The sequence below is a fragment of the Chenopodium quinoa genome, unplaced genomic scaffold (genome assembly GCF_001683475.1).
Source record: "Chenopodium quinoa cultivar QQ74 unplaced genomic scaffold, ASM168347v1, whole genome shotgun sequence".
Lineage (NCBI taxonomy): Eukaryota > Viridiplantae > Streptophyta > Magnoliopsida > Caryophyllales > Amaranthaceae > Chenopodium > Chenopodium quinoa.
In genome coordinates this window covers 690037-709299 of record NW_018743946.1, presented here as the reverse complement: position 1 = coordinate 709299, position 19263 = coordinate 690037, and the positions used below count along the sequence as shown (strand labels likewise).

Genomic DNA, 19263 nt, shown 5'->3' with positions numbered 1-19263 from the left:
ATTTTATTTCAATCTATTAGGATATATCATAAATGAATGTTGCTCCAAAAAACTTATAATATTAAAATAAATATATATGATAAATTATCTAATTGTTGTGGTGTCGTTGTGATCTGCTAATTGTACCTATGAAATATGGGTAAATTATTGGAAAAAAAAACTCTAAATCAACAATTTTATCCTATAAATTTATCTAAATTTTATTGAAAATAAAATTTTAAACTAACATTTTTATCCTAAAATATCTATTCTAGTTTTATCCTATTAAAAAATACAAATTTTTTATTCATAAAAAATATATCCAAATAAATCATACATGTCATACTAATATTTAATTATTGCTTACGTGGCATAGTGACACTTGGCGAAAAACTAAAGCGCCAAGTGTTGCTGTCTCCTGACCTGGCTAAAAGTTTAGCTTTATATATTAGTTATATGATATTAGATTCCTAAGTAATTTTGTATCAATGATATGTTTTAAAATTTGACATATAGATTAAAAATTTATCATAAAATTCAATAAACAACCCGGGCACAAAACTAGTATATATATAATTATGAAAATCGGAAAATGATATCTCATTAAATATTGGATAACCTACAAATCTACGATATCATATGAGAAAATCCAATTATAACCGGATGCAAATCAGGTGACAATTATGGGATTAAGTCAACAAAAATTCACAGTTAATTTATAACTTGGCACTTGATACAAATTTCAAAATTTGCCATCTAATTTGCAATTTTTGTTTCAATTTGTTTATTATGGTGGTAATTTAAAGCTTAGCTTGCTCTAATAACATACTCCATTAAGTATACTTTTTTTTTTTTTTAGTGTTTATTACATATACTTTGTGAAGACAAAAGGTTACTTTTTTTCTAATATATAATGAGTAAAGGATCTTGCTCACAAACATTCCGGACGTTGAATAAGCATTTAAAATATGGCTATTTTACCAAATGCCACTAAGCAATTTAAAAATTCGCCAAATGCCATCGGACTTTTCAAAATTCAGCAAATGCCACCGAGTTTTAAAAAAATTCACAAAGTGCCATTATTGTCTAACGGAGTTAACTCCGTTAATAACCAGGGCTTAATCATGACACATGTGGACACGTGTCAGTCAGCTATTGGTTTCAAAAAAAGTACATAAAAATAAAATTAAAAATTTTAAATCTTAACCCTAACCAACCCCCACTACAATAACCACCACCCAAAGCCAACCGCCATAATCCCCTAACCTCCCGTCGAAATCCGCCGGAACCCCCTAACCTCCCTCTTGAACCCATTGACCCCACCAAAACCATTGACTGCACTTAATCCCCCTTTCCTCCTCCCGATAAATCACCCCAGCCACCGCAACCGTCTCACACAATGCCCACAATTCCGCTTGCCCGACTCTAGCATCTTGACGACGACCTACAGAATTTCGCCTACCCGACACCCCCGCTGTGATCCCCACCCCAGTCCCCGCAACCACCTCACGCGCCAACATGATGCATCACCATAGCCACCGAAATCGACCATGGAAACCCAAAATAGAACCCGACTATGGAAACCCTTCACCCTCAAACGGCCGAAATCGACCATGGAAATTCAAAATGGCCGATTTCGTCGTTTCAAGGGTGGAGGATATGAGTGGTTTTGCGCGGTAGTCATGTTGTTGTCAAAGCTCGTGCTCGCTGTTGGATTTTGGGGTCGGGGCAGTTTGTGTGGGTGATTTTGGGGTCGGCGGTGGGTCGGGTGGGGTGTTAAAGGGCCGGCCGACCGATTTTTGGTGGTTAATGTGGTGGCCGACCGTTTTCCGACAAGATAAGGGGAGGAGCTAGGGTTTGGCGGTGGTGGGGGTGATTGGGAAAATTTTGGGTTTTTTTTTTGTTTTAATTTTTATGAATTAAGATAAATGGACCAATTATATCATGACATGTGTCATGATTAACCCTAATGACTAACGGAGTTAACGGCCGTGGGTCATCAATGACACTCGGCGAATTTTTATAAAACTGGGTGGCATATGGTGAATTCTGAAAATTCTGATGGCATTTGGTGAATTTTTAAAGTGCTCAGTGGCATTTGGTGAAATAGCCGTTTAAAATATATTCCATTTTCCCTAATATATATAAGTTCCATTTTTCCTAATATATAATGAATATGTTCAGTTTAATTTAATCTTTCTACTTTTAGTTAACTTATCCAACGCCTCAAAGACATTCGTTACTTTTGCCACGAGTAAATTGCTGTTGATTTTTTTTTTCCAAATTTAGCAAGATACTTCCGTTCTTTCTAACTCATCCAATGTGATTATACGGTTTTACATCTCTCTCTTCTTAAGGCCCTTAGCCAGTTAGCCCTATTTTCTCTTATTGATAAACAAATATGTTTCTCAAATGACAAAGTTGTAAAGTAAAGCAACTATTTGCACTGTTTATCGATATACAACTGCTACTTGAATTAGCATATTTACCCCAACACCGGTACTAATTATACCAAATACCCAAATTAGCAATTATACTGTCTCACCTATAATATTGCACTTTTAGTCCCTTGATAAATGAGCATTGTTTCACAAAATGAGAAACTCGGGCAGCCTCCATGTAATTTCTATAGGTCAAATTGCCCAAATGTATTATTCGTAAATATCAAAAATTAAAATTCGCTACAATAATTACGGTCTTGCAAAAAGAAAGAAAACAGAGGAACTATCAATAGATTCATATAATTTACATTATTTGATTATAAGGTTTACAACTCAATCTAAACTCACAATGCTATAAGAAAACAAAGAAAAGAAAAAAAAAAGGAATATTAACTTATTCAGGAGTTTGTTTCCTCCAATTTAAGTGGTACCTCTAAGGTTTCACTATCCCTTACAATCTTCAAGATCACTTCATCTCCAATATTGTAGTCATCAAGTACTCTCACTAAATCAGCTTTACTTCTTACCTGCCCATTCAGAGAATAAATTACACACAAAGTACTACATTATTTTGTTCTACTGCATGAACCATGCGACATACCAAATATTCCTTTACATTCCTTTCACCTAATGAACTATTCCTTTACCAGAACTTTGCTTTCACTTCTTTTCACTGATATAGTTGGTATCGTAGAAATTGTGGTCTAATTCTTCATTGAACTACATAGGTTCACATCTTACAACAATGGTGATGATGGTCACAATTAAACAGCAACTTGAACACCTGAACTATACATAACTAACAGATAATAGGACCAAGGGACTTAGCAAGGAGTCAAGGAGATACTTCAGTTTGGTAATGATAGCCTTCATAATATTTAGGTATATCTGGAAAACATTTGCGTCTGAAAATAGCTAGTAAGATTACATTTTCAAAATATTGCTGTCAAAATTGAGTGATAAAGAGATAACGCAGAAACACATTGGCATATGGACTACATATTGCCATATTGGTGAAATTTTGTATTTCTTAATTTTAAGTGTATGGGACGATAATACAACTTTGGAGATACATTGTAAACTTCATAACATCTATTACTTCAAAGGAACATATCTAAACAGAAAACGGCTTTTAAACTTCATTACTGGTAAATAAGACTATAAGGTCTGTAACTTCCATTGTTATGGTAATTAGCTAGTAACATATAGCATTTCATTCTCAGATAAATATTAATCTGTTCCTTCCTTAGCCAAAGTACTTTCTAGCTAGTAAAATATATATATCCCCAACTGACAGCTGTAAGGGCGGGCTTCTATCCCTTTTCTTTAAGTTGTTTCAGTTAAAATAGCCCAATCAATTTACAATCTGAGACCTTCATAGGCTGTGTTCCGTAACATAATATCCTTTTGGGAAATTATCAATGGTACACCCAAAGTTCGGGCTTTTATCAATGGTACACCTACTTAACTTTTGTTTATTATTGGTACACCCAAGGTTTCCCACACTCATCTACAGTAACCCTAACGTTAATCAAATGTTAATTTTAGGTTAGTTTTAACAAAATGGAATTAAATTACTAAATTGCCCCCTACCCCACATACATTAAATCTCTCCCTCCAAATTCCAACTACCTAAATTAAAAACACCCTAATTCAGAAGATCGTTCGTCTTTTTCTTCCTTCTCAGTCTCTCCTCTATTTATGCTTCTGTGAGGTGCCTAAATTGACTTACGTTTGGAACAAAATTCCTGGGAACTCTGCACTTCATTGTTGATTGTTAAAGGTAAGTGTTGATCTGAGCCTTTAAATTTTTGAATTTCGCTTAAAATTGTTTGGTTTGTGGAAGTATATGAAATTTTGTCTAAATGGTTGAAATATGGTTACAATTGCAAGTAACTGATTTGAACCACAAACCCCTACCAATCCTGTTGCTAGAAGACCCCATGCCAGAAGAAGCCATTCAGATTCAAAAAAAAAAAAAAAAAAAAAGAAGAAAGTAACGACGGAAATTCGCGTGAAGAGGGAAAAAAGTGAAGAGGGAAAAAAATGAGGGAGGGAAACAATATATACAATTAGAGGGGGTGGGTGGGTTAGTTTAAATAAAAAAGGGAAAGTGAAGAGGGAAAAAAAGAAGGGAGTTTTTCAAGTTAAGAAAATCGAGAAAGCCAAAATTAACGTTTAATTAACGTTAGGGTTATTGTAGATGAGTGTATGAAATCTTGGGTGTACCGCTGATAAACAAAAGTTAAGTGGGTGTACCATTGATAAAAGCCCGAACCTTGGGTGTACCATTGATAATTTCTCTATCCTTTTTATTTCCAGATGGTTCTTTGCATTATGGACTAGATTAAATTTCCTTAAACTCCAGTATCATGAAACTGCAAAGGATATGAAGTTAATGGGAAAAGGTATACAAACTTACAGGCTTATTGTCCACCGCAGCAATTATATCTCCCAGAATAATTTTCCCAGCAAAGCCCCTTGTGGTGGGACGTAGTCCTGCCTTTGCTGCTATACTGTTCACCGGAACCTACAAGTAGATTTAAAAATTATTAACTCATTTATTCATTTGATGAATTAAAGAGATAATGATAATTCTTTTTCAATAAGTAACTTGGAAAGTGCTGAATTGATGACACTCAAACAGTTATCTGTAAGGGGAAAATAAACTCGATGCACAAACCTGCAACACAAGAGCTCCATTCCGAACGTTTAGCTGACTTGCTACCAAATCTGGAGCAATCTCAATGTTTAGACCAGCTCGAACAACCTTCAACAGCACATCATCAGCATGTAGAAGTTCTATATACAGGCAACTGACAGTTGAGTAATTACAAGTTTATTTATCTTTCTATTACTTTATTTTTAAAAGTAAGAATACCTCCTTTCTCTCACTCACATTCCTATATTAAAATATATCCAACTCAATTATCATGAGACGTCTGAGAAAAAGTCACTTACTTTGCCAAGCTGAATTAACTGAGGTATTATCTTGAGTAGAGTTGAAGAAGGAATAGCAAACCCCACCCCAGCTGATGTACCTGCAACCAAAAACTCCTATTAGGTTCAAATAATTTTTCTAGGTATATCTCTTAATCATCCATTAATTCAAGGTACAAAATTTTTTGGGCATGTCCCTAAATTATCTGGGTATGTAGTCTTTCAACTTGAGCAAGGATGATTTTGTTAGGTTTTGCTGATTTTCTATTTCCCTGGTGTTGATTAAGGCCTGCTACTTGAAACTTTGTAGAGTGATGTTAATTAAGTCATCAGTGAAGATCAATCAAATCATTTTCCTATAAACAGTCCCTTTGTCGAAAACATGCCAAGGAAGTATATTAATTTACTTTTAGAAAATGAACAAATTTGATAAAATATTTTTTTTACTCCCTCTACCCCACTAAGATTGCCCCATATACTAAAAATGGATTTCCTAATGAGTTAACCCCATTCCATTTAGTATAATTTCACAACCCATGTGCAACCACAAAAGTACAAAAATACAACCTCACATGCTTTTAATAAAACCAACTCTTAAGAAAGTGAACTAAAGGATATGGGGCATTTTGAGTAGGACGGAGGGAGTATTAATCTTTAAACTAAACACATCCAAAGAAAATGGATTAATCATGGGAGATGTATAGATTAAGCTAAAAGATAATTTACATACGTAGTACATTAAAAAGATTCAAGCACATTCTGCAAATAAATCACTTCGCATATTTTTTTTTTTAAATAAATTTTTTAATAACCATTAAAAACTCTTCACAGATTAACATAATAAAACGGTTGGACCTCATATTTAGTTCACTCTACTTAACATCTTTCCATAGAGAGTTCATTGAAACTGACAGAAAGTTCATGACGACTAAAAAGGTAGCTTAATGCTGAAAATTTTGGTAGCCAACATTAATAAGTTCTGGCAAACTAGTTGGAAAAAGATTAGGGGAAAATACAAACTTGAATCCCTATCCAGTGTAGTGTCCCTTCACGAAATTATCATATTCCATTTAGGTAAAGTCCCATTGGAATTCCAATTTTCTTTTTAGGTATGGTGTCACTCTCATCATACAAAGAACTATAAACCCTTCTTTCCCTAACAATAAAAAGGAATATTACTCTTTCATTTATTATGGGTCCCCAATTTCTATTTTCTCCATTAGAAAACGATAAAATACTTCCTTTGACTCAATTTCTTAATCATTCTTACTCTCTTAAAACTGTGTACCCAAAAGTTTAAGGGATGCAGTACTCAAAAGTGGTAGGAAGATTAGCTGAAGAAGTAGCTCAATTCATAAGCTACATTCACAGATTCAGTAGTTAACAGTACTATAGCTTCAAGGCTTGAAGCTTAAAGATAATTAATGACTAAATAAAAATATTTAAATGCCATCCGTTAATCAGAATGAAAAGCTCACCAGTCTGAGTAAATATAGCTGTATTAATCCCAATCAAATTGCCCTTTGAATCTAGCAGAGGTCCTCCACTGTTGTCATATACACAAAAAAAAAATGAAAAAAAAATTAGAAACCAGTTAACAGTTCAACAGAACTGATGGGAAATTGAAAAATATATATAGATAACCAAACAAACAAAGATAACTGTAAATTAAAAAAGAGAAACTGTAGTAACTATAAGTCGTGTGACCTAGCATTTAATCAGACTTTAGGATCTTCAAGTAACGTGGTAAAACAAAAAAAAACAAAAAAAAAAAAAAAAAAAAAAAAAAAAAAAAAAAAAAAGATAACCAAACAAACAAAGATAACTGTAAATTAAAAAAGAGAAACTGTAGTAACTATAAGTCGTGTGACCTAGCACTTAATCAGACTTTAGGATCTTCAAGTAACGTGGTAAAACAAAAAAAAAAAAAATCATCAATCGGTTAGATGGAGTTAGAAATCAGACATACCTATTCCCAGGATTAATTGCTGCATCTGTTTGGATGGCTCCACCAATTGTAACTCCTGTCTGACTAAAGATATCACGATTTAATCCACTTATAACACCAACAGTGAGTGTGTGATCAAAACCAAAAGGATTTCCAATTGCCAAACACTGTTGGCCAACTTTAAGGGAGGATGATGGCCCCACATTGATGGGTTTCAACAGATCTGCAGCTGCTTCTACCTGAAAGTATATAGATTGATCATCATTCAACAAACATTCGTAAATGTAATGAATCATTTGTAATCAATGTATATGAAACTGCTAAAACAGGATTTCAGGCATTCTGTACTGCTGTTAAGTCCGTACATTCCAAAGAGATGGTACACACCAAATTAATAATCCGAGATTAAGAAACAAATCTAGACAACATTATTATAAGAAAATACATATAATTTAAAATGTTGGGCAGCTACCATAGAGAAGCAACATTATAAAGCCAATATTATTACTACTAACTAGTTATGTGTAATAGTGTGTACATACTAAACTCCTAAACCTTTTCCAAGTTTATTTAAAGAAATATCATTTGTGGTGAGAAAATGAGAACGAAGACAAGAGCTTATATTAGGATATTTGAGAATTACATAACTCCTAGATGTACTGTATCTCTAATGCGTTGTTTAGTACACTAATCTTCTACTTCCATTTTTCTTAAAGTTGCAAAATTTTGATTTTCATGTTTTACAACAATTAGTAATAATTCCTCCGTTTCATATTATTTGTAACAATTACCAAAATTGGTTGCTAACATTATATGCTACAAATGTTTTCTTTCCTTTTTAAGTTGTCAATTCACTTTATCTCTCTTCTAATCACATGCATCTCTAACTTTCTCTCACCATTTAACAGTCACAAACAAATTTCACATAGGAGTCTGTATTAAGGTCTTTGTTGCACATAATATGAAACAGAGGTAGTATCTATATTCATATTAATGAAAGTTAATATAAGTTGACATTTAGAGAATTTACTTTTAGATTAATCTAGAAACAAATTACATAATAACATTTGTTTTTAACAATAGGTAAAATAGTAAAATATATGGTTAAATTTAGTACACGAATAGTTCAAAAACAAATTGTTGCAACAATAGGGAGAAGAAGACATATTATTCATATTTAAATTACAAAAATGAGATAAATTGAGGCTTATGTTACCAAGACTTGGTAACAATTCTATTCAAGATTCATAAGAGATATTCCTATGATTGAGCTAGAACAGCTCCAAGTGGGCCTTGATCAATGAACAACCAAAATTCAATTTACACTAAATATTCAATAGCTCGTATGCACTGTAGAGTATATAGAATAATGATTTGAACTTACGATAAAAACAATTAAATAAAAAAAGCATCAAATTTGTAACAGATGGAGACATCATGATGTGTGCAAAAGAAACCAACTATATTCTACATATGAAGATTACTAGTGACAACTACGGAAAGCATAAACACATGGTGTTAGTCTGTTAGATGATATAAAATATTAAAAGAAAGCCAATTATCATTATCAAAAGAGTAAACCTTCAAGACAGCAAGATCCTTTGCACGATCAGCTCCGATTAACCTACCCTCAAAGCTCTTTTGAACCCTGAAAGAAGGTCATCCACATTAAGAAGCCATGTAATTCAGTCATTCTACTCTAGATAAATAAATAAATATAGTAGCATTTATGGTAAAAGTGGGTATAGTAATTTTACCCATCAGAAGCTAAGACATTAACACGTGCAACAACTTGTCCTGGGCTAGGATTATTTGAAAGCGAGTTACCTATCACTGGATATCACCACAAAAGTAAACATTATTTTATATCTTTCTTTTATCCCCCCCTTCCTTGTATTCTTTCTAATTGCTCTCATGGGATTTGTAATATAACTACATGGTTTTAAAGCCAAAAGGAAAAATACCAAAAGCAATCCAGCATTGCAAATTTGCAAGAGGAAAAGATTTAGCATTGTCAACATTTTTGTCTACCAACATTATATAGTGAATATGTCAATCATAACTACTGTACAAGTTAACATAAACACTTCTTTGGAAGTTTATTACTTGTTACTTATGGATGTAAATACGTAATCATACAACATCTATCAAACAAACAAACAAAAACAGAAATTTATCTACCAGCTTGACAGAATAGGTTAGTATAGTGGCCACAGCCCCACACCACACTTACCAACTAGGTTGCACGAATATGGGATACAAGGACGTATATGAGTACGAGGAAGGAAAACAGCAAATCCAAAATTTTCAGGATATGGGTACGGAAAATTTGTTTACCATAAATTATTAAAAAAAAAATCTGAAAAAAAAGTACCAAAACAAACATATGATAAATTAAAGATTTAGCATTGTCAACATTTTTGACACCATATTCGGCGTACTAGTTAGGGGTCTGATTGAATTAGCCAAAACACCACGACGGTCGGCTACTCTGATGATACAGCTCTACTTACTCCTAGACACAGAAACACCACTAGGAATAATTGAGAGAAACCTTGGATACAGAAACACCACCACGGGATTAGGGAGGATGGTTAACCTAAGAACACTCAAAGTGTAATATATTTCATATGCAAAGCTTGAGTTTACGGGTTACAACTATGGCTATTTATAGCCTTGATTCAGTACTATTACAATTGTCAAAGTTGAACTAATTAATGCAAGAACCTAGCTATTGTTGAGTTGGGATATTGCCGACATGAGCTAGCTATTGCCGACACGAGCTTCTAGCAGTGGTCAAATTGGATGGAGGGGCCGGCTTCTAGAAAGAGTATATGAACCTTAACGGGCTGCCGGCTTCTAGAAAGAGTACTTTAACCTTAACCTTGTCAAACTCCCCTTATTGGAGAAGACTCAACCTCGAGTCTTTGCTCTTCCTCATCCTCGTAATATGGGGATAAATCAGCGACATTAAATGTAGCGGAAACATTGTATTCCCCCGAAAGCTCAATCTTGTATGCATTTTCCCCGATTTGTTCTAGGACCTTGAATGGTCTATTATCTCGGGCTTGAGTTTACCATGTGTTCCTTTGGGAAACCTTTCTTTCCTTAAGTGGATCCAAACAAGATCTCCTTCCTTAAAACTAGCCGATTTACAGAACTTGTTCGCTTGTGATTAATAGCGTTGATTTTGCCTTGTAATTTGAGCTCGAACCTTCTCATACAACTTCTTGATTTCTCTAGCTCGTTCATCAGCATCATTGCTAAAGTGGTCAGGAGAGGGTAGTGGAACAAGATCAATTGGCGTAGTTGGATTTTTACCATAAATGATCTTCACCAATGGTTTGGCTCGGAGAACAATTGTAGGCGAACTCGGCTTAAGTTAACAACACATCCCACCGTCGGATGTTCTTGCTTACAAGACTTCTCATCATATTCCCAAGAGTCCTATTGACAACTTCAGTTTAACCATGAGTTTGAGGATGTGCGGCTGAGCAAAATTGCAACTATGTTCCCAACTTTCGCCATAAAGTTCGCCAAAAATGACGCATGAACTTAGACATCTCAATCAGAAGTGATAATCTTTGGTATTCCATGTAGCCGTACAATTTCTCGAAAATAAGATCAGCAATCTGCGTGGCATCATTAGTTTTATTGCATGGAACAAAATGAGCCATCTTCAAGAATTGATCAACAACCATGATGGAATCTTTGTTGCGTTGGGTACGAGGTAACCTAACAACAAAATCCATACTAACATCTTCATGAGCATCAGGCACCACCGACAATGGTGGGTGGGTAAAGACAGGTGTTTTGACCTCGGGCTTTGGCAATATGACACGCTCGGCATCGCTTGACATATCCATCGATGTCACGAACCATGTGGGGCCAATAGAAATTTTCTTTAACAATGCCTAATATCTTATCACGACCAAAATGACCAGCAAGACCACCGGCATGACACTCATGTAGTATCACCTCACGTAGTAAACATCTTAGCAAGCACAATTGATTTCCCTTAAATAAGTAGCCATCTTGTTGATGAAAATGGCGGTGAAGGCCTCCTGACCAATTATTAATTATGTTATTAATATGTTAAAAATATTATATTTAAGTGCATACCACAAGCTTTAATTAATTTTTTTTTAAAAAATATATAAAATACTCAAAGAAAAAACTCAATAAAATACTCAAAGAATATATGCAATGCAACTATTACACGTACCTTCTGGAGACAAAAAGCCTTCCAAATTTTTCCATAATCTTCATCATCTTCATATAAGTATTTGAGAACCTCGAAACCAATGACTTTGACTTGGAGAGTGGAAAACAAGGCACGTCTTCTACTTAGGACATCAGCAACCTTGTTTTGTGTCCAAGATTTGTGCCTGAGGACAAAGTGGAAAGGAGAGAAGAACTCGCTCTATCTTGCATGACGATGTTGGAGTTTGGCTATGAAGATGCTCAGTGATTCGTGATCTGAGTAGAGCACAAACTCTTTAGCTAAAAGATAGTGACTCCAATGATCTAAGGTACAACTGTATAGAGCTCCTTCTCATACGTAGAGTACTTGCGCCTTGATTCATTGAGCTTTTCACTAAAGAAAGCAATCAGTCGTCCCTCTTGGACGAGGACTGCACCTATACCAACTCCCGAAGCATCACAATCTACCTCGAAAAGCTTATCAAAATCCAGCAAGGCGAGAATTGGTGCATGGGTGATCATGATCTTCAATTTCCAAAGCTTTGTTGAGCGGTTGAGGTCCACTCAAACTTCTCCTTCTTCATTACTTCAGTGAGCGGGCAGCAATAGTGTTGAAATTTTTGATGACTAGGCGGTAGAAAGCTGCTAGACCATGAAAGCTGCGAACACCATGTATTGATGGAGGAATTGATGGCTTTAATCTTGCTAGGATCCATCTCGATCCCATTGCCAGCGATAACATATCCAAGGAATACCACTTTATCGGTGAGAAAGTGACATTTCTTCAGATTGGCATACAACTTTTGTTCACGAAGAACTTGGAAAATTTGTTGTAGATGATCCATATGCTCTTCTGAACTTCGAACGTACACAAGGATATCATCAAAGTAAATAACTACGAACTTGCCAATGAAAGGGCGGAATACCTAATTCATCAATCGCATAAAGGTTCTAGGAGCATTGGAAAGACCGAACGACATGACCAATAACTCATACAATTCATCTCTAGTCTTGAAGGTAGTCTTTCATTCATCTCCAGGTCGCATCATTCGGATTTGATGATATCCGCTTCGTAGATCAATCTTCGAGAATACAACAGCACCATATAATTGATCAAGTAGATCATCGAGGCGCGGAATGGGAAAGGATACTTGATAGTGATTCGATTGACGGCACAAGTATCAATGCACATGAACCACAATCCGTCTTTCTTTGGGACAAGGAGTGATGGAATTGAGCATGGACTCACACTTTCACGTACCAATCCTTTTTGCATGAGATCGATGAGTTATCGTTGGAGCTCTTCATGCTCTTTTGGACTCATTCGATAGGCAACCTTGTATGGAATGAGTGCTCTAGGAACAAAGTCGATGCAATGTTGAATATAACGCATTGGAGGTAAACCATCAAGGAATTTCTTTCGACACAATGTCACTGAATTCGCTAAGTAAAGGTTGGATCTCGTCCGCCATTCCTAGATCTTCTTGATTTTCCTCGAGCATGACTAAAACACAAGCAACAACGGATTCTTCCAAGGCCATTGTAAACATTGATTCTGACACAACAGAGCTCTTCTCTTGGCTTAGCCTTGTCAACAAATCCCTTTTTAGTGGTGTTAAAACAATTTTGACACCATCCTTTTCAAAGGAATAAGTATTATGAAAGCCATCATGAATTGCACGACGATCATACTTCCATGGGCGATCCAAAAGTAGGTGACAAGCTTCCATAAGGATGACATCACACCATACCTTATCTTGATATTTCTTCCCAATGGAGAAACAAACGAGGCATCTCTTAGAGACCTTGACATCATTCCCCTTCTTCAACCATGTAAGCTTGTAGGGATAAGGGTGATCCTTCGTAGGCAGCTTCAATTTTTAGACCATGGTGACGACAATCACATTCTCACAACTACCACTATCGACGATGACATCACATATTTTGCCATGATATGTACCTCGAATATGGAAAATGTTGCGTAACCATTCATCTTCTTTTACTGGGGTGGCATTAAGGATACAACGAATGACTAACGATTCGTCTTTGTTAGCGTGCAACTGTGCAAGACCTCTTCATTGTTGTCATTCTCAAGGTTATCTTCAACATGTTCTTCTTCTAATAATTCCTCTTCAACAAGAGACATCATTCGAGAATTTGGACATTCAGAAGCAATGGGCCCAAATCCTTGACATTTAAAACATCTTCTTAAAGTGGAATTATTGTTACCTTGCCTTTGCGATTTACTTGTTGCAATTGGATTCTCAATCTTCTTCGTTGATGTGCTAGAGTTCGCCTTCAATGGAAACTTTGTTGAAGTATTTCCACGATAAGAGCTCTCCTTAGAGACAAACTTGAATCCAGTTTTCTCCTTTGCTTGCTGGCTTTCAACTTTCAAAGCAAGCTTGGTGACGTCGTTGAACGACCAATATTGTTGGAGTTGTACGACTTTAAATTTTTTTTGACAAGGTTAAGGTTCAAGTACTCTTTCTAGAAGCCATCCCCGTTAAGGTTCAAGTTTTTTTTTGTAGAAGCCAGCCCTCCACCATCCAGTTTGACCACTTCTAGAAGCTCATGTCGACAATATCCCAACTCAACAATAGTTAGGTTTTTGCACTAATTAGTTCAATTTTGACAGTTGTAATAGTACTGAATCAAAGCTATAAATAGCCATAGTTGTAACCCGTAAAACACAAGCTTTGCATATGAAATATATTACACTTTGAGTGTTCTTAGGTTGAGCATCCTCCCTAATCCTTGGTGTTGTTTCTGTATCCAAGGTTTCTCTCAATTATTCCTAGGGGTGTTTCTTTATCTAGGAGTAAGTAGAGCTATATCGTCGGAGTAGCCAAACGACGTGGTGTTTTGGCTATCAGACCTCTAACTAGTTTCATACACCAAAACGAAAATGGTTCAGACCCTTGTAGCAATCCAATTGTAATAGAAAAATCTTTTATCAACCCATCACATGTCCTCACATTTGTTGACAAATCCCAATACATGTTCTTCTAGGCCCACGTACCTTTGCGGTATACCTTATCATAGGCCTTCTCAAAATCAATAAAACCATATAAATGTCCTTCTTTACCCTATAAAACTCCATCATTAGCCTTATCAAATGGATCCCTTCAATAGTAGAACTCCCAGGCATAAAACCAAATTGGTTATCCGAAATGCTTATACAAGCCCTCAACCTATGTGCAATCACCCTTTCCTAGTTTCCCACAACTTCATAGTGTATCTCATAAGCTTGGTCCCTAGATAGTTAGATTAATCTTGAATGTCTCCTTTGTTTTTATAGATTGGGACCAAGGTGTTCTTCCTCCAATCTTGCGGGATTCTTGTAGCTATCCATATCTTGTTAATGAGATTTGTTAAGCAATCAATACCAATTTTACCCAAGCACATCCACACTTCTTCCGATATACCATCAGGACAAACTGTTTTTTTAAGTGATTCTAAGACAAATTCAAGAAAATTCTCATTGATCATAATTGGAAAGTGGAGAATAAATTGGAATTACAGCTGTGTCAAAAGATTAGTGTGAGAAAGCAAACCCAAAAACATGCATTAACTTAAACTTCTTTGTTAAATACATAAATTAATTTCTCCTGAAATTTTTGATGTTCCATTCTTTAGAGACAAAGGTTAGAAACTTATGAACCCAGCACCTAGTTTCTTTTTACTCGTCCACAAATCTTAAATTGTTGCTTAAAGTGTGACAGCCCTTGTGTCAAAAAAAATTGCACTTTCCAACATTTTTTACTTAGTTTTATCTGATGTAACCATTTTCAATTGGTCAGAGAAGATGTAGGTGAAGAGTCACATATTCATAATAATGAATTCATTTCTTATCGAACATCATCCTTAAAGAAAGACGGACAAAAAAAAAATTATAATAATGTATGCAAAAAACATGGCAAGGACCATTAACTTTCTCAAACATACCGTTGGAAGTTGATACAAAGAAGGATAAATTATAACCTGGATAATTATCTAAATAATTTCTCAAACCTTACCATGATAGTTCGTGACAATGTGGCCCTGTCCATCCCAAACTACTCCTGAACCGTTTCCTTCAGGAACCTGTTCAACAATTATAACCATGTTAAAACTGCATCACTAGAGAGTCAAAACTCAAAGAATGCCAAAGTTGAAAAAGCAGAAAGCTGATTAGACTGCACATTTATTGAATAGCAACAGCTAATCACGTACACATGATGGAACTAATCAGTAATCACATAACCCTGAGTAATACCAATATTTGCTATGAGTAATTACCTCAACCACACCTGTAATATTGAGCTGGGGACGCAATGTTACATCAAAGATGTTCACCACAGAGTACGTATTCTTCTCAAATAGCTGAACAACTCTTTCCTGTCAAGTACATAGATATCAATTCACCTGCCATGAACATTCAGTAAATAAAGTGTAGAAGTCACCACTAAGAACATAATTAAACTAGAGAGACAGTAGTTGAATTGCTAAGGAAAGCAAACCTCAGCGGGTAATAGAGGCCCAGAAGGGGAAACTGAAGGTGTTACTTCTTCAATTGTGACAGATGGATCCCCTAGTGCAAAAGCTGTAAATCCATATGCAGTCAAGGCAATTAGAAGCATAAGAAAATATTTCACAAAACATTTCTTAAAAATTGCAATAAACGATACATTCAGGTTTTACACAAACATTTGAAAATCTGGGTTAGAGTTGTGTAAAAGGAAAGTTCAGGTGAGAGCACTAAGTTAAGTGCAAACATATCTATGACTATGCAAGTGAGGCAGCACCCTCATAGGTTCAAGGGACTGATGATGCACAAAATTGACTGAGGCAAGAGCTGATCAGAAACACAAGGTACAGCAGGTAGAAGAAAATCAGTAGAGCTTTGATCAAGAATCTCAAATAAACTCCATTATACAAGACCCTATCCAACTTCGAAACACCCTATAAGGAACATCTTGCCAATATCACAATGTAACCCCACCACCCACCCCTTTTCCCTCAATACATAGGAAGTACTGTAAGGCAGTTTCATCAACACTCAATTCACAATCTTGAAGCTCATGCAGGACAGGTGGAGACGAAGAAATTTTGTCATCATGTTTTAGCAAAACATGAATCCCAGTAGAATCCATTATTTTTCCAAATTATGACCTTGAAATCCACCCATAATTTTAATCCTTTTGGACAAAGGTACAAAACAATTAAGTTCCAGATCTTGAGAAGAACATCCAAGCATTGTCTCTAAAGATCCCCTTCTCCAAACACCTCATTCTCTCATCCTATTATTCACCATATATCATTGCAACCTTCAATCTCTTATACAAATAAACATACTTCTTACAAATTGGTTTACACGAGCAATGAAAATTGTGTTTTCATCAATGACCCATTTATATTCAAATGATACTTTTTGCTAGACTAGAGTTTAGTGATGATTTTTTTTTTTTTTTTTTTGGTGAAGAGAGTTTAGTGATGATGATGTATTGACACGCTTCCAAAGTATGAAAACTCCAAGAATGCTTAACCTATTGTAACCCCTTAATTGTAAATTGACCTTATCTTTCACAATTTATCTTATTAACCCTTATTTGAAATTTTGAACCTTTTTTGTTTCCAATGTTGAAATTGGTGTCGCAACTTGTATCAAAATCCCAAGCAAAAATACTTCAATAAAACAAAATCAACATATTCTCAATTTACAATAAAATAAAATCAACACATTGCCGCACTTCAATTATCATCAACCTCATATTTAAATGGAAAATTCTCAATGCAAATAACATTAAAAAAAAAACAAAAAAAAAACAAAAATCACCATAAAATTTCAGCAACAAACCTGGAAAATAGGTAGAAAGATAATAACAAGAACAAAACCCCAAACTCCGAATCAAAGCCCGCCTAGTTGAAAAGGGAAAATTTGACCGAATTTCATCATCAACTAAATTATTACTTCCGCAATCATCAATTCTGCAAGAATACAAACAAAAGTCGTAAGAAATTCAAACCCATTGAAATTTCACGAAATTGGAAGAGAGATAAAAAGGAATAACCTTTGGGAAGAAGAAGAACAAATGGAGGAGACCCCATCGAAGAAAAGGTCTCTGCGACTAAGGCATTTGGTGACATTGGTTGTTGGGGAAGAAGGAATGGTGCAACAACCTGAAATTGAGAGCACCTGCATTTGTAATTTATGTTGTGGTATGATAAGTCTGTTGCTCTTCTAGTAGGGGCATCAACCATTGGAAGCCAAAGAGGCAAAGACATTATCATCAATTCATTTATCGATGTTGTTTTCATTTTGTGGAAAGTGCACTCACAAGTCTCAACACTCGTAACACATATTGAGGTGTCAATTCGGATAAATGAGTTGGATTTAGTAAAATCGAGTTAAATTATTTATTTTCAAGTTTGATTATGTTAAAAAGAATTAAATAAATAATTAAATAAAAGTCAAAAAAAAAATAATTAAATCATTTATTTTCAAGTTTGATTATGTTAAAAAGAATTAATTAAATCATTCAATCATGTTAAAAAAAAGTAAAAAAAAAATTGAATTATAATAACGACAGCCAAGTACGTTAAGTTGCAAATGAATAAATACCCAAATTTTCAATTCACGAAATTTTGGTTTTTAAATACTTGTCAACTATTTAGGATGTACAAATATACAACGGTCTTGGTACGTTAGGAATGTCTTATCAGGATCTTGTCTCATTATACAAGTACATGGATATGATTTGCTTGTTGATTATGGTCCAATCATGGATTAAGATATCAGGTGATCCTAATTACGAAGTATCTTTTTACCATCGTATAAGGTAATTGATAGAGAGGGAATACTTTTAACCAAAAAAAAAAATAAAGAGGGAATACTTTGTATTTTTTTGGTGTTCCACCCAGTTCACAATTTGAGTTAATTCACATTCGGTTCTCATCAATTCTCAGTAGTTATTATTGTTTTATGAGAAAAAATATGAGGTCCTCTTTACCAAGTGTAGCTCAATCACCACTATACCAATAACCAATTTGGTAATTTATAACTAGGGAAATCCTATATGGTATCCTCTCAGTTTCAAAAATTTCCATATGGTTGCATTACAAAACTTTTGTTCCACAAAGTGACACCCTACTTTGTAATAATGCACCTAATGACCTTGTTAAGCAAATTTTATGGTTATTTCATCATTAAACACTTACGGGGTAATTACTAACCATATTATGTTACTTTACTAACGAGCCCCTTTAATTAGGCCCTATTTGATTCACCTTAAAAAATATTATTAAGTAAAAATAATTTCACTTCAATAAAAATAAGTTCAATTCAGTAAAATTAATTTTAGTTCAGTAAAAATAATTTGAGTTCACTAAAAATAAGTTCAGTTCAGTAAAATTCAGTTTTCTTAAAGAAGAATTATAATAGAAAATCAGTAAAAATAATTTCAGTTCAGTAAAAATAATTTCAGTTCAGTAAAATTAAGTTCAGTTTAGTAAAATTAAGTTCAGTTCAGTAAAAATAAGCTCAGTTCAATAAAAATAATTTCATATCAGCAAAATTAAGGTAAATTAAACAGGGCCTTAATATTCCCTTTTCAAAATGCAACTTCTAATACTCATAACATTCTACCATAACAATACATATGAACTAGAAATTTACAAAAAAAAAAAATCTAATGAGAAGTTGAGCAATGAGTCGGATCATGAAAATGAGCTTCAAGTTAATCAAATCAATATATTATGGCTTAGATCTTG

The 19263-nt window shown here is 34.6% G+C and overlaps 1 protein-coding gene across 1 annotated transcript; it reads right to left on the bottom strand.

Moving 5' to 3' along the window:
- Positions 1-1876: 1876 nt before the first annotated feature.
- On the bottom strand, positions 1877-17836 carry LOC110688948 (protease Do-like 8, chloroplastic). Its single transcript, XM_021865696.1, has 13 exons — positions 17565-17836; positions 17351-17481; positions 16014-16096; positions 15793-15891; positions 15531-15597; positions 9066-9141; positions 8890-8956; positions 7330-7547; positions 6839-6906; positions 5382-5461; positions 5104-5190; positions 4843-4950; positions 1877-2947 (listed from the first exon to the last, which is right to left on the bottom strand). The coding sequence occupies exons 1-13, from the start codon at positions 17693-17695 to the stop codon at positions 2819-2821; spliced, it is 1344 nt and encodes a 447-aa protein (XP_021721388.1). The 5' UTR covers positions 17696-17836; the 3' UTR covers positions 1877-2818.
- Between the last annotated feature and the right edge of the window lie 1427 nt (positions 17837-19263).

Excerpts from the sequence above, each read along its gene's own strand:
- LOC110688948 (XM_021865696.1), bottom strand. The coding sequence starts at position 17,695 with ATGCAGGTGCTCTCAATTTCAGGTTGTTGCACCATTCCTTCTTCCCCA. Across the intron at positions 15,598-15,792 it reads ATATTACAGGTGTGGTTGAG|GTTCCTGAAGGAAACGGTTC; the intron begins GTAATTACTCAT and ends ATTGTTGAACAG. Across the intron at positions 5,191-5,381 it reads AGTTAATTCAGCTTGGCAAA|GTTGTTCGAGCTGGTCTAAA; the intron begins GTAAGTGACTTT and ends GTGCTGTTGAAG.